Source organism: Eleutherodactylus coqui, chromosome 3 (assembly GCF_035609145.1).
Source record: "Eleutherodactylus coqui strain aEleCoq1 chromosome 3, aEleCoq1.hap1, whole genome shotgun sequence".
NCBI lineage: Eukaryota > Metazoa > Chordata > Amphibia > Anura > Eleutherodactylidae > Eleutherodactylus > Eleutherodactylus coqui.
The window spans coordinates 200161852-200177078 of NC_089839.1; the positions used below are offsets into that span (position 1 = coordinate 200161852).

The 15227-nt window shown below is 45.1% G+C and overlaps 1 protein-coding gene across 2 annotated transcripts in view; it reads left to right on the forward strand.

The window, feature by feature from the left end:
- The first annotated feature begins 946 nt into the window (after nucleotides 1-946).
- C3H3orf84 (chromosome 3 C3orf84 homolog) overlaps nucleotides 947-15227 on the forward strand; it is a 37547-nt gene continuing 23266 nt past the window's right edge. The window contains exons 1-3 of one of the 2 annotated variants that reach the window (XM_066596762.1): nucleotides 947-1077; nucleotides 4836-4991; nucleotides 9862-9975. In XM_066596762.1, the coding sequence (XP_066452859.1) occupies nucleotides 9928-9975 (48 nt within the window). In that variant the 5' untranslated portion in view covers nucleotides 947-1077; nucleotides 4836-4991; nucleotides 9862-9927. The remainder of the gene's footprint in view (nucleotides 1078-4835; nucleotides 4992-9861; nucleotides 9976-15227) is intronic. The other variant, XM_066596761.1, reaches the window with a different exon arrangement.

A 15227-nucleotide genomic window follows, 5' to 3' on the forward strand; every position in this document is an offset into this window, starting at 1 on the left:
TCACATCAGCTACTAACGCTGGGAGGTGGAAACCATCTATTTGAAAACTAACTAGTCTCAGACTCCGAAAGTAATGGGAACCATTGCTGGTGAACAGGGGGGCATAGATGAAAACTAAAACCAGCGGAGTAATCAGCAAGGACATGGCTGTGCAAGTATGGGGCCTTTTCTGCTCGTCAGAAGACATGACGGGTCCTCTTTAATTACTAAGTAAAGTTGTCGTGATACGCAAGGGCCAAAGGAGTAGTTCAATTGTCATGGGCCCTGATGCAAAAATTCAGCATGGGGGCCTCCCCACAACTTTTCTCTTCATCTTTGGGAAGCCCATCACTGCAGCACTAGCATCCAGGGACATTGCTAGAATCTTAGAAGATTAGGCAAAGGCTAAATATAGGGGGTCCTAATGCAAAATCTGTAACATGGCCCCCCCAGCCATCCATGTGCCATTTATAACAGTGTTTTTTTTATATGATAAAGAGCCCCCTAAGAGTCTATGGCCCAGTAGCAACTGCTATCTCTGCGCCCCCTATAGGTATGCCTCTGGCAAAGGCATATTTGCAGTACCATAGAGGCAGTTCACGCTGCTACTATGGGGTCCCTGAAGAGAGGAGCCCGGAAAGGTTTGCAAGCTGAATTATCATAATAGTCCCCGGGCCGTTTTATCAAACCTCACTGGAAAAGTAAGCTGTAGCTCTGAATAGACAGCTGAATCATATTCATATTCATTACCTCATTTCAGACAGGAGTCCCATGCAAATTGCAAAAACAATACAGCGCACGTTACAAATAAATCATAGAATATGCTGTTTCTGCTCTGGATTCTGCTGGGATTTATTCTTCATCTCTTTACAGCAGCCAGTACGTTGCAAACAAAAATTCTAGAATTGATCACTCCCTACTGTTCAGGTTTCTTAGCAACCATGTCAACAGCACTGAGGTAACGTATTAACAACGTGGGGAAACAAAGTAGGCAGCAGCCGTCTCCGTGTCAAGAAGAACATCTGAAAATCAGGATTTCTCTAACTGTATGTGGGCTCTGGACACAGGGTGATGCCGGAGGCAATTACTGGATCCTGGGTAAAGATACATTTTTTTCTTCTTTTTGTCTTTTTTATTGCTTCTTTATATCTTCCGAGTTGGGTTTAGACATAGCAATTGTCTGCGTGACTAGAGTCATAGCTTGGATCTCCTGGGCCCTGATACAAAACCTAAAGCTGATCAGGGCATGATGGGAGTTGTAGTTTAGAGCGCACTGCCCTCTATCTATGCCACTGCTCAAACACCAAGTAATGTTTCTATTTTTTTCTCTCTTGTCTTATTTGCTTGTGCTTTCGATGCAAGGTCTGAATTTTATTTCCATGGCCAGCTCACAGCTTCAGGGCAGAGACACACAAGTGTTAGCGCAAATACATTCGCCGCATGAAGAGCGAAGTAATCAGCCAATCGCGTGCATATCTACGCATATTACTGTCATTTTTGCGCGTGCAGGACCAGTTCACATGCGCGCAACACACTCTTTGGGCTTAGTCACACGGGCGCCGATGCAAGATAAAACGGCCACACTGCAGGTGCGGAGAAAGAACACATGACCGGCTCCATTGCTGGTCATGTGTTCTTTCTTCCGGCGCTGCGGAGAGAGGTCCGCACCTGCAGTGCGTCCGTCTTCTTTATGCAGGAAGATGGGCACATCGGTGCCTGGATGCGCCCGTGTGACTAAGCCCTTTCAATGGAATTTAATGGCTATTTAAAGCTTACTGAAGTCCAGCTGCCTTCTTTTCCTTTGTTTTGCACAGTGGCACACCCTTCCTTTTGCGTAATTTGGCACCTGCCATAGACTTTTATGACAGTTTCGCTGTGCGAAACGCAGTAAACTAGAGCAGGACCTATTTTTTTGGTCGCACTAAACGAGCTTATGAGAACAAACCCATTGGAATCAATGGGCTCTATTGTCTGTCTTTAACGTATCCAGATTTTGCGTGTGCAAACACGGCCGTGTGAGGGAGCCGTCAATGGGATCTGCTGACCATCTAATGACTATAGAGTAGGGCCTGATTGATACACCAGATTATAATCTTATCAGAGGTCCACAAACTTTTGTACCCTGTGAGCCACATTCAATTTTGAGTCAAGATTGGGAGCCATCAACAACTCGAAAATGAGGGAGATAAATTTTTAATCCAGTGCTACACAGCAACTCTGGCCACAGCATGTGTCTCGTGCACTATGGCCCTGCTACATCACATCCTAAAATAAGTGAATGTGGTCACAATGCGACTCTTACGTTGCCGTGACTACAACTTGACATTTGCAAGAAATCTAAATCTAATGGATTTCTTGAGATTTTCCGGTTGTGGAATCTGCGGGTTGAAATGAAACTGCATTCGCTTACATTAAGATGCAATGTAGCAGGGCTATATGATGTGTGTCACTGCCAAAATCGCCATGTAGACCGTGCCTAAATGTAGACAAACAAGGAATAGTGAAATTTCGCAATATTTGCTGATACATATTTGAGTGGAAAATCTGATATTAGTAAAATGTGATTGTTCTCAGTAAGAGAAACCAAGTAATCTTGTAGATATGATACCTTTTAATGGCTAACAAAAATACATGATGTTATAGTGAGCTTTCAGACCTCTCAGGATTCTTCCTCAGGCATTAGGTATTAGTATTACACAATCCAAATTAGTACTCTTTGGTGGTTAGGATATGTCTGCAGTGATGTCAATTGTCAATATTCCTAATTAGAACTCAGGATTCCTATGAGCCACATGTGGAGGATCTCTGCTTTAGTTAGTCCATACTCTAACAAAATAATGGGCCCCATTGGTCCAGCAGAAGACAACCCCATGTACAGGTGACTTTCGAGTCAATCACTTGTCTGTAGGGTCTATTTCTAATTAGATGATTCACAAATAACGCATTAGAGCTTTTAACTCTTGTGTATACAAGGAAAATGACAAAAGGTAAGATGCAATTAAAGGGAACCAGTCAAAAAGCAGTGACCGGGATGCTGATTTCAGAAGACTATCACATATAGGGTTATGTGCAGTGATTTTTAAGGATTTACAGCTTGTTTATGTATATTTCTGCAGCTGTCAGCAAGAGATTAGTCCAATTTATTCATGAACGCCTAGTAGCCCCGCCCATCTGCCATGGCTGACTCTCTTCTTGCCATTTCACTGCATACTTAGAAAACTGCCAATCAGGGTAGATGGGAGGGGCTAGTAGGTGCTCATAAATAAATTGGACTCACATCTTGCTAGCAGCTGCAGAAACAAGCTGTAAATTCTAAAACACCATTGTTAATTATCCTATAAGTTACAGATGGCTGAAATCCAACAATGCTATAGAGACTGACCATTGGGAGACATTAGAGGAAACAAAGTGCCATGAAGCGGGTGTGCACCCACAGTACCCATGCCTGATTTAACTTTGGGTGGCAGGTGACACAGGCAGGCCAGAGGTAACATAGGGAGCGGTACCAGAGGGACAAGCAGAGACAGAGTCAATATAACAGGCCAGTCAGATAGAGTTCATGTAAAATGGAGAGAAATGCAGAGGGTCATGGCAGGCAGCAATCAGGCAAATTGTAGTCAAAGAACAGGCTGAGGTCAGGCTGAGGAGTCAAACTAGAGCAAGTAGCAGCTTCAAAGAATCTAATGTAGCCTATTACTTAGGCACTCTCCAGTGAGGGAGGGTGCCTTAAATAACCTGGGAACCATCATGATGGGCTGGGCAGGGAAAGCTGGGAGAGTGTGCTAACTCATAAAGATGGTATGCCAAGCACAATCACCTTACAGGCAGAGTGGATAGGCAGGAGATCCAAGTAGCTTTGAGAACCAAGGATGACGATGGCCACAGTTGACATGTGAGGCAAGTTAGGAAAGGCAACAACAGCCGTGGAATGTTGTCATGACATAAAGAACCAAGAGACCGGATTTCAATCTGTCAGATCACAGTGTTCCTCTAAAATAAGTAGCGGTAGGTAACTCTTTAACCGCTTATCTGCATCCATTGAAATAACATGCATGAGTAAAACAAGCCTTTACTGGGGAGTCTGAGCTGTCAGTTATCATTTCTTCCATTATATGAGTTGCTATTGCATGTCTATAGTCAGTTTGAGCCTCCCCAGTGTGACAATATTGTTTCTGCTTTTCTATTTTTCATGTATTTATTTGCATGACTTTCTTTTTAAATCGACAATTATGTATGGTTCTGAGAATAGGCTGCAAATCCGACTATGACTTATCATACAAAGTACAAAAATGTAAAACAGTTCAGCAGCTTTGTATGTTAATATGGAAATCCCATGCCATATATAATCGGGTAGTAATGTGACAAGCATCAGGGAAATAAAGTATTTGCATAGATGTCTTCCATTTCCAGAGCATCAATATAATCAATGTTGATGTATGCACCAGCAGGGTAGAAGATTGCATCTGAGTAGGTCGAGCAATTGTGTGCACTCACCTTGGATTAATATCATGTAAATCAGAAGATCAATAAATACAGCAGACTGGGATTATAGTATCTCCCCATGTTTCGATTTTCTACTTATATCTTGTGTGAAGAAACTGGATAGATAAACACTGAATGATTCTTGCATTAGGAACAGATGACGTTTGACATCTTGTGATCAATAACGTGGTACCACACGATGGGCGTGGTACAAACTGCTGACCTCTCCTCTGCGCAGCAGAAGGCAACATTTGGCAGTCATAGGTAAACGTGGTGACCTGAGTGATTTTGACCGCGGGCAGATTTTTGGTGGCCAGACGTAGATGTGGTGTCAGTATTTCTGAAACTATTGCACTTTCTGGCTGTTTGTGCAGGCCATGGGAACGACAAGCTACACGGACGCAACCTAAATATGACTGGGGAGAATGCAGAGGAGTAGAGATGAGCATACACGTTGGGCTCCAAAAGACAACAGACGCCAAAATACTTAACAAATGTACTACATCTCAAGCAGATGGAAATATGAATAAGTACGTACAAGGTATTGTAGTATTGCTTCAGCCGTGGGAGCAATGACTTATATGAACACAACCTAAATAAGGGCTGGAAAGGAAAAAAAGGGAAGAATATGCGCTCGAATGGACACCAACAACATACATAAACTGAACGTACATACAAACAATCAATTACAAAGACAACAGATGCCAAAATACTCAAACAGATGGAAATATGAATAAATACATCCGAGGTATGGTTTGTATTTTGGCTAGTCAAGGATCCTCATTGTCTTGTAAGTCCCTGCTCTAATAAGACAACTAAAACCACAAAAAGGGAACCCTCCTTACAAACAGGGCGATCATCCCAATAGGGACGGCCCACACTGGAATATAGGGCCCTGGCTTGCTATAGATTGTAACAAGCAGGAACACCGTACAAAGGAAATACAACATACTCACTGGAACAGGACAGTTAACACCAAGAAGTCAACACCTACAGACATACATTAAACACAACTCTGTTCACACCAAGTGGCTACAACATAAAGGGAACAACACACAGAACAAAACATTGTTCACACTAAGTGCAGTCCACACCTTCAGGGCAAAAACACATGGACCTGTTTTTCTCCCCTTATACAACCCTGATAATTACAGCTGTCTAACGAGACAAAACAAAGCCACTGATTTCAATAGGAGTTTAGTGGTTTCGTTTTTACTGCTGGGAGTTTGAACTGCCAGTGAGGGAGAAGAAATCTCCTTCGTTCAGGCGCAGCTATGCTCAGTAATGCTGAGCATAGTTGTGCCTACGGTAATATGTTTTTTCCCTCAGACATACATTGAACAAGACCTTGTTCACACCAAAAACCTACTCACCTCATAAATAGAAGGGAACCTCACTCAAAACGTCTTGCATACCTAAAAAAAAACAGGAGTTAGTTCAAGTGCCCACACACCAAGAAAGAGAGTCAGTCACTAATCTGACATAAAAGGAACATGTTGTCAGATATCACCCACCTGACAGCCTACAGGACATCAGATGAACACCACTAAAACCCGGGACCTCCTGTGCTCCAGGCAGTAGCTCACACTACTATGCTACCCAGCCTGTGAACAATTCCATTGCATGACTCAGCCATGTTTCCTGATCCCAGTTACCTAGTTCCTGCCTCATGATTCTGACCCTGCCTCTGTCTTGATTGCACTTCATATAAAAGCCTGGCCTTGGCATTCCCTCAATGCATAATTATTCTGCTCCATAGCACCGTTTGATCAAGCTTCACTTGCCTGTTCCTCTAGTATTTCTACAAGACCTCCTGATGCCAACTTCTGGCTTCTCTTCCGACTACACTACCTACCTCATCAAATCTGTACTGCAAACCAAGACCTCCCGTTGCTGACTTCTGACTTCCCTTCCAACTATGCTACCCACCTCATCCATCTGTACTGCAAACTGAATCCTCCTGTTTCTCACTCCTGGCTCTTCATTGACTACTCTCCAGACCTGCGGCTATTACACCTGAGGCTCCAACCCAGTGCCTGAAACCGCTACACTAGCAGCATGTATAACACCAAGTACTGAGTGGGAAAAGGATAAATGACCTGCAACCTCCAGTAAGAGGGGCTGGTATTTATGTGCACAGACCGATGGTGATTGACTGGCTGGAGAACTTCACACCATCAGCCACCCAAATCAACTACACCTGTGCTCCTAGAAGCCTATAGAACTACAAGTCGCAGGAGTACAACATGAGACTGTTATTGGACCACAGTATCAAGACTGGTTGAACCATGGGCAAACATCCAACAGAAGATCACACAGCAGCAGGTCACTTGTGGTTGATCCTAGAGGCAAGCGTCAGATGACACATCTGGTATCTCCGTAACAAAGTGCCAAAGTGGACAAACTGACCAGCAATACAACAGTGGGGAAGTTACATAAATTTCCAGAATGACCAAGTGGTGTACTGGCATACCTTGCATCGACTGGAGTTCAAGACCCAAAGACTGACAAGGGTTCTCATGATTATGCTTCAAATTTGCCAACAACGCCTTGCATTGGCCTAGAAAAGACATCAATGGACCTTGGACATATGGCAAAAGGTCATCTGAAGTGACAAATCCCATTTCCTGCTGAACCATACGCATGACCAGGTCAGCATCTGCTGTGAACAACATGGAGCCATATCTCATGGGTGCACAGTTAAGGTTCAATAGGCTAGTGGTGGCAGTGTCATCGCCTGGGATGCATGTTCCTGGCATGGCTTAAGACCATTGGTCATCATACGACAATCCTTGAATGGTGAATACTACATGGATCCATTAGCTGTCTATCTCCTCCCATATCTTTAGGAAGTCTTCCTTGACCACAGTGCCTTCTTTCAACTGGACAATGCTCCGTGTCATCAAGCTCAGATCACTAGGGAGTGGTTGGAGCAACATAACAATGAACTCTCCACATTGTCTTAGTCCCCAAACTCACTGGACTGTAACCCCATTGAACATGTTTGGGATATGCTGGTAAGGTCTGTTTGATCTGCTCCCACTTATCCGCAAGATGTACACCAACTGACGGAGCTGCTGCAGTGGGCATGGGTCAAGTTGGGTATGAAGGATGTTCACCACCTTATGGAATTTGTTCGCAAACGTCTGAAAACTGTGATCCCCTAAAAAGGTGGACCAACCTGTTATTGAGTAGGTGTTCCTAATGCAATGATTGTTCAGTTTATATTTTCTAAATAAAATACATTTCTAAAATTGAGGGTGGTAATTTGCATGCTGCATATGCTATGTTTAAACTTCTTTGGTTATACGATGTAGACTGAACAGCCCGCTTTATTAAAACTCCCAGCCTTTCATGAATGGGGCTCCCCTGTATTTAAATTAGAGGCGAGACCCCAGAGTTCAGCATAACATCAATTGACAAATTTTCTATGGATCAGTTTCAGTGTGAATCCACATTGGATGGGAAATCCAACAATCTGAGCAACTTCTAACAAACCCTGGTCATCGGCGCTAGACTAGTCAGGACCATGATTTCATCTCCAACTACGTGGGGTTTTCTCATGCAGCAATGTGGAGAGCATACAGAGAATGGCATGATCAAGGAAAAACATCCAGCTAAAGGGGATCTTGTGGAAGGATACAGCTCATCACCAAAAGGGGTCAGAGGAAGAAGTCAGGAATGGTTCTGAGGAACAGGTGCTGCACAGTCAAGGAAAACTGCAGCCAAATACAACACTAGTGCTCCAACTAACTTGTCTCAATGCACAATTTGTCATTCCTTAACACAGATTGGCTATAACAGCAGGCGACCATTTCCACTGCCATTGCTGTCTAAGGGCTCATTCACACGAACATATATCAGCCGCCGTTTTCACAGCCGGCCGATATATGCTACCATCTAATGCATTAGATTCCAATGCATCAGATGACACAGGCATATTCCCGCGGCGTAAAAGCACCCGACCAACAAATATAGCCCTGGGCACTTTTACGCTGAGCAGCAAAGATAGTCCTGGAACTATCTTTGTGCCTAGAATACGTTGGCCGCGGCAAAGGCTCCTATGGGAGCCAATGATAGCGGCCAGAGAAGAGAGGTGGGAGGGAGTTTAGCAGCGTGACTGACCAGAGAAGGGAGGTGGGAGGGACTTTAGCAGTGTAACTGCTAATCTCCCTCCCCCTTCTCTCCTCCCTTCTGACTGTTTACAATGGAAGGGGGTGGGGTGGAGCCAAGCTCCGCCCTCGTCGCGTCCACTTCCATTGCAAACAGCCAGAGGGAAGGAGAGAGAAGGTGAGCCGTTGAAGGGGTGGGAGAGGCAGGCAACAGCATTGTGGTCTCAGTGTATATGTGCCGGTTCACGCGTTTGGAGCAAATGGATTGATTTAATGACCTCTTCCTGCCAGATGGCCAGAACATGTCAGCACCTCCATTTAATTTGCAGCAACTGCAAGAAGCTTCCTGTCCACATGGACCAATTTTCCTGTAGAATGATTTCAGACCCCAATGGAATTGATGCCATGACAAATTGCAACACTTCTGAAGGCCAAAGAATGGGAATCGCTAATAAAGTGGCCATTCAATGTGTCAAAGTAACATAATCATTAAATGATTGATTTCAATGAGATTTCAACTGGCAAAAAATGCTTCTATTACGGCACACTGAGCTCCTATGAGTGCACATTAGTGTCTCCGAAATGGGTTGTATTATTAAAAACCTTAGATATTACTATATAATTTTGCTTACATAAACTATAATGTATAGAGAACCTTAAGCATTCACAGAAGAAAATTGTAATTTTTCACCTATCATGTATCATGCTCCAGTTAACCTTGAACCATTAGGATTACCCAATGAATTATAAATCAGTCTCCTCTGGGAATTAGAACAATGAATTGCACGATACAGAGTTTCTAATAATAATTTTGTAAAACATTCATGAACAACGGTTGCCCAAAGGCTTCAAGCTGTTTGTTACAGTGGCAGACACAAGCGGCCTGTTCACTTTGTGGTTACAAAAATATGTCATTGTCTTGATGCCAAGGGGAAGAATAAAGAATTTAGATGGATGCAATTAATCCCTGCGCCAATGTGATTTTTGACTAAAGGGAAGATAGAAAATAAGTCTTAGTCATTCTGATTTAGCCAGAACTGATTACATAACTAATCCACATTTTAGGAGTTCTCCAACAAGTCATCAGTAATGAAGAATGACTCATAAAAGTTAACAGCAAATTAGATTTTAAAAAATGTTTCATTAACATTTTTTTGTTAAAATTTACATTTAAGCCTATGGGAGACAAACTGCAAAATAAAGCCAAAACAGCAAAAAATCAAAAACCAATGAAATGATGGTGATGTGTAAAGAAGCTTTGTTAAATCTTTTCTTCCTCTACTTTCAGTTCCCTTCTGGCTTTCATGGACATTTCAGAAGCCATATCCGTAATGATATATGCCAGGTATATCGTATGGAAGCAAAACCACCGCCTCCAAAAGCCTTTATCCAACGAACAAAAGTAAGACTGCAAGAAAAAAAAATTGATTTTGTTTGTGTAGGCCTTTTTTATTTTCACAGGCAAAAATACCGTATGTTAGCATACAGTTCTCTGCAACTTTTTTCCCATGGGTAGTGCTGATATAATCAGAACAGTAGAATCTCGTTTTGGGTTGAACATTTCTAAAAGTTTGGTTTGGTGAGAACCCGAATCACAGGTAGTTCGTCTTGGCCAAGCTAGCTAAAAGAAAGAGAAGAACAAAGGTTGCACCTTACAAAAACAGGTAAGCATATATTTGGTGGGTGCCTTGCTTCACTCATTAGGAGAGCTTTAAACAAGAACGATATGGGAAGGTAAGTGAAAGGCCAGGTAAAAATATACAGCTAATTAATATATTTGAGAACCTCGCTATTAGAAGTGAAAAGAAAGAACAAAGACCAAAAATTCAGAATGAAAGTAGAGGAGCAAGAGACACTGATCACAAACTAAAATGTTTTTACACAAATATACAGAGTATGGGAAACAAACAAGGAGAAGTGGAGCTCCTAACACAGAGAAATATGATATCATAGGCATAATGGAAACTTGGTTGAATGATACACATAATTGGAATACAAGACTTGAAGGATACAACTTATTTATAAGAAACAGACCTAAAAAAAGGAGGGGAGGTACTGTGTTGTCTGTTAGGAAAACATTAATCTCCACAGAGATTCAAGCTTCAGAGTTCTGTAGAAACTGTTTGGGTAAGAATTCAAGGAGAGAACAACAGAAAGGACACCATTGTAGGCATTTACTATAGGCCACTTGGACAAGCAGAAGATATTGATGAACTCTTTCTAAATCAGATGGCCAAGCTCTCAAAATATGCATGACATAGAGATCATGGGAGATTTTAACTATCCAGACATTTGTTGGGAATCTTGGGTAAAAGTAATGGATCTAACAAATTCTTATCGGCTCTTGCTGACAACTTTATCTTTCAAAAGGTAGAAGAGAAAACAAGTAGATCTGCTATCTTGGACCTAATTCTTTCCAACAGGGAGGGAATTGTTTAGGGAGTAAGGGTGGCTGGGACCTTGGGAGGCAGTGACCATGCTATCCTTGAATTTTGGATAAAAAGGGGAGGAAGACCCGAGAAAACTCAGACCTCAAGGTTGGATTTCAGAAGGACAGATTTTAATGAACTCACAGGGTAGGAAGAATCCAAGAAGGTTGGGAAATATTGCAAAATGAGATTCTCAAAGCAGAACCGTTAACAATCCCTAAAAGAAGGAAGAATGGGCAGCATTTAAAGAAACCAGGATGAATGAATACAGAACTTGCACACATGTTAAAAATGGAGAAAAATATGTTTATTAAAGGAGATGTCTCGAGGAAGCAGTTAATTTTTTTTTTTGCCCAGTCCCCCCCATTAAACACACATTACTAAGCCCCCCTGTAAATGACATTTCTAGCTGGTTCGTACTTACCGTTCCAGCGTTTCAGCAAGTTATAAAAGTTTCCTCAAGATGGCCGCCGGCTCTTTCCCAGTCGCTCACTGCAGCCCGACGTGCGCGCTCCCGAGACGCCGCCAGCTGTGTCTCCATGGCAACCGGACGCATCGCAGCCGCCGACCAGACGCCCCGCTGCCGCCGACCAGACAGCAGGTAACCGGCGCTAGCCCCCGGCTCCCCAGCGCTAGTTCCCCCGGCGCAGCGACAGCCCCCCCGGCCTAGCGACAGCCCCCCCCATCGCAGCGACAGCCCCCCCGGCCTAGCGCTAGCTCCCCCGGCGCAGCGACAGCCCCCCCGGCCTAGCGCTAGCTCCCCCGGCCTAGCGACAGCCCCCCCCATCGCAGCGACAGCCCCCCCGGCCTAGCGCTAGCTCCCCCGGCCTAGCGACAGCCCCCCCGGCCTAGCGACAGCCCCCCCGGCCTAGCGCTAGCTCCCCCGGCCTAGCGACAGCCCCCCCCATCGCAGCGACAGCCCCCCCCATCGCAGCGACAGCCCCCCCCATCGCAGCGACAGCCCCCCCCATCGCAGCGACAGCCCCCCCCCGGCCTAGCGACAGCCCCCCCCATCGCAGCGACAGCCCCCCCCCCATCGCAGCGACAGCCCCCCCCATCGCAGCGACAGCCCCCCCCGGCCTAGCGACAGCCCCCCCCATCGCAGCGACAGCCCCCCCCATCGCAGCGACAGCCCCCCCGGCCTAGCGCTAGCTCCCCCGGCGCAGCGGCAGCCCCCCCGGCCTAGCGACAGCCCCCCCGGCGCAGCCCGGCGCAGCGGCAGCCCCCCCCGGCGCAGCCCGGCGCAGCGGCAGCCCCCCCCCGACCCATCACTTACCTGGGAGGCTTCTCGGGGCTGCTGGGCTGGGCTGGTCTTCTCCGCTGGGCAGCTCCAGTTTCTGCACCTTCCTCTAACAGAGGATGGTGCAGAATGGCCGCTTCAGCGCGCTCCCGAGCAGTGACAGCTCGTCTGCGCATGCGCAGAAGAGCTGTAGCGGGGAGCACACTGAAGCGGCTCGTGCTGAATGGAGAAGACCGGACTGCGCAAGCGCGTCTAAAAAAGCAAGCTGCCAGCGAATTTAGACGGAACCATGGAGACGAGGACGCCAGCAACGGAGCAGGTAAGTGGAATAACTTCTGTATGGCTCATATTTAATGCACAATGTACATTACAAAGTGCATTAATATGGCCATACGGAAGTGTATAACCCCACTTGGTTTCGCGAGACCACCCCTTTAAATGAAAGAGGGGGGAAAACTAAGCAGGGGCCCACATGATCGTGACCAAACAAAGGATGCACACGGGAACACAGGAGGTTCACACGGATTTCAGGCAACTGACCCTGTGCTACAAGGGGGATGACAGTGGCCCTACCTAAGCGGGGACATCGCCCCAATAAGAGGGTGGCCCAGCGGTCTTCGAAACTGGGTCCTAGCTGATCCTAGGAGTCACACACATGCCACATGACAGGGACAGAACAACAGGATACACAGAGCAGAAAACAGCACAGCAGCCAAAATGCAACCACTAGTAACAGATGATAAGCTGAATGTAAATGCCAGGTATTAGTTGACATTTTGTACAAAACATGGAAGCTAGCGGGCCAACTTCAAAGCTCCTGGTTATACCGCTAATCCCTACACCAGGAGTCCAGCAGAACCGGACACAGTTCACACAGAACGCTGCAACAGGACAGGACACAGATCGCAGGACACAGCAAGCTAACACAAAACTGACAGAATATAAACAAACAAACGGACATGAACCAGCAAGTCACAGATCACACAGCAAGCTTGCATAAGGAACAGGACAGAGCACAGGGCACACAGCCAACTGAAACAGTAGCAGGACAGAGCACAGGGCGCAGCAGGCTGCAAACAGGACAGGTAACAGGACACAGATCACAGCAGGCTACAACATATAGTGAAAACCACACAGACTCCACCCAGAACTCACATGCACACAGAGAACTCACAGCAAGTCCAAGTGTCCTCATACAGGGGCATAGACAGCCAGCCAACCAGGCTGACATAGGAAACTGTGTCAAGGATCCACCAACTGACACACAGAGCGAGACATAAGACATTTGGAAGGCCGCACCTGTAATGGGGATCTGCATATAACACAGAAGGACTACAGGTGTCCAAACCATCTTGGGAAAGCAGAGAGACAATAGACCTACTTGCAAACACAGATCAGAGTGGGAACACACTGAACATGACTGATAACAAATTACAGAACACAGAAGTAACATGACTGCTCACCCTGGCACCCAGCCAGAGACTGACCAGAAGCTGGGTTTATATGTGAGCACAGACCCAGGAGATTGGCTAGCAGAAAGTACCACACCCAGCCAGCTCAATTAACCCTCAACCACCTGTAGCTGTGCTGCTAGAAGTACGTAGTACAACAGATCCCAGCAGCACATCCTGACCGAAAGACTAGAAGCAATGGAATGAAACTGAAAGGGAGGAGAAACAAATTAGATATTAGAAAAAACTGTCTGACAGTGAGGGTGATCAATGAGTGGAACAGGTTACCACAGGAGGTGGTGAGTTCTCCTTCAATGGAAGTGTTCAAGCAAAGGCTGGACAAATATCTGCCTGGGATGATTTAGTGATCCTGCACTGAGCAGGGGTTTGGACCCGATGACCTTGGAGGTCCCTTCCAACTCTACCAGTCTATGATTTTAAGAAGAAGAAAAAAGAAGATGGAAAAAGAAGGAAAAAGGACAAGGAAAATTAATATTTTTCTTTCTCTTTCCTTCTCCTTTTCTCTTCTTCTCTTTTCCTCTCCTTTTTTACCTTTTTTGCTTTATTAGTTTTTACCTTAAAAACAGATGAAAAGAACTTAGATATACCCCTAACTGACCCAAGAGTTTTATACAAGGATTTTATGACTCTTAGTCAGTGTTATACACTAATTTTAGGGATATTGGTGAAGCTCCGGTTCAGTTCGAACTAGCTCAAACCGAACTTTATCCTGTGGAGAACCCATTACTGACTCATATGAATGCAGCTTTAAGGGGTCTTCTTACAGATTTTGGATTAAGGTCCAGGCATGTTAAGTGATGCATGTGTGTAGGGGTAAATGCTCTTTAGCTTGCAGTAACCTGTTATATACAGGGATAGTCTTAGGTTGGATGATGCTCTGTACAGTATCCTCTATTGGCACACCTGCCTTTATGTTGTACCATATAGTGCCCAAGTAATGCAAACATCTAATGTAATAATAACCAATACTACATAGTGCCAAAATCACACTGCCAGTCACCTGGATAAGACTATCCAATCAATAAAATATACAATGAAGATGTACCCTGTACAACTGCTTTTGGGTTCAACAGTGCAAGTTTCGTGTGCCCAAGTCATTAAAGCCAGTGGTGCCTCCTTCAGTATTGTCTTGCAGCGTATGACTGCAAAGGTCACTCACTCTGAAAGGGGTTCATATGTCATATTATGCAATTATGAGTTAATAGGGGGGTCCTTAGGTCTTTTCTAAAATGGAGAGCAGTTACAAAGAGAGCCTCTTGCTCTGGAGGACCTGTCCTGTCCAGTATTACACAGACAACCCATTAATGTAATTGAGCACTGTATAATGCTCCATCTCCCATGTGGTGGCGCTGCAGGGAAATTGAACACTTTTTGCCAACTTTCCCGACAGATTACAGCAGCTCGTTGGGGATCTTTACAGGAAGACACTTTTTGATCAGCTTATTGCCAGGGGACCCTTCTAATAAGAAAAGATCATCCTCACTGGAGAACCTCTTTTGAGGAATCTAACTAA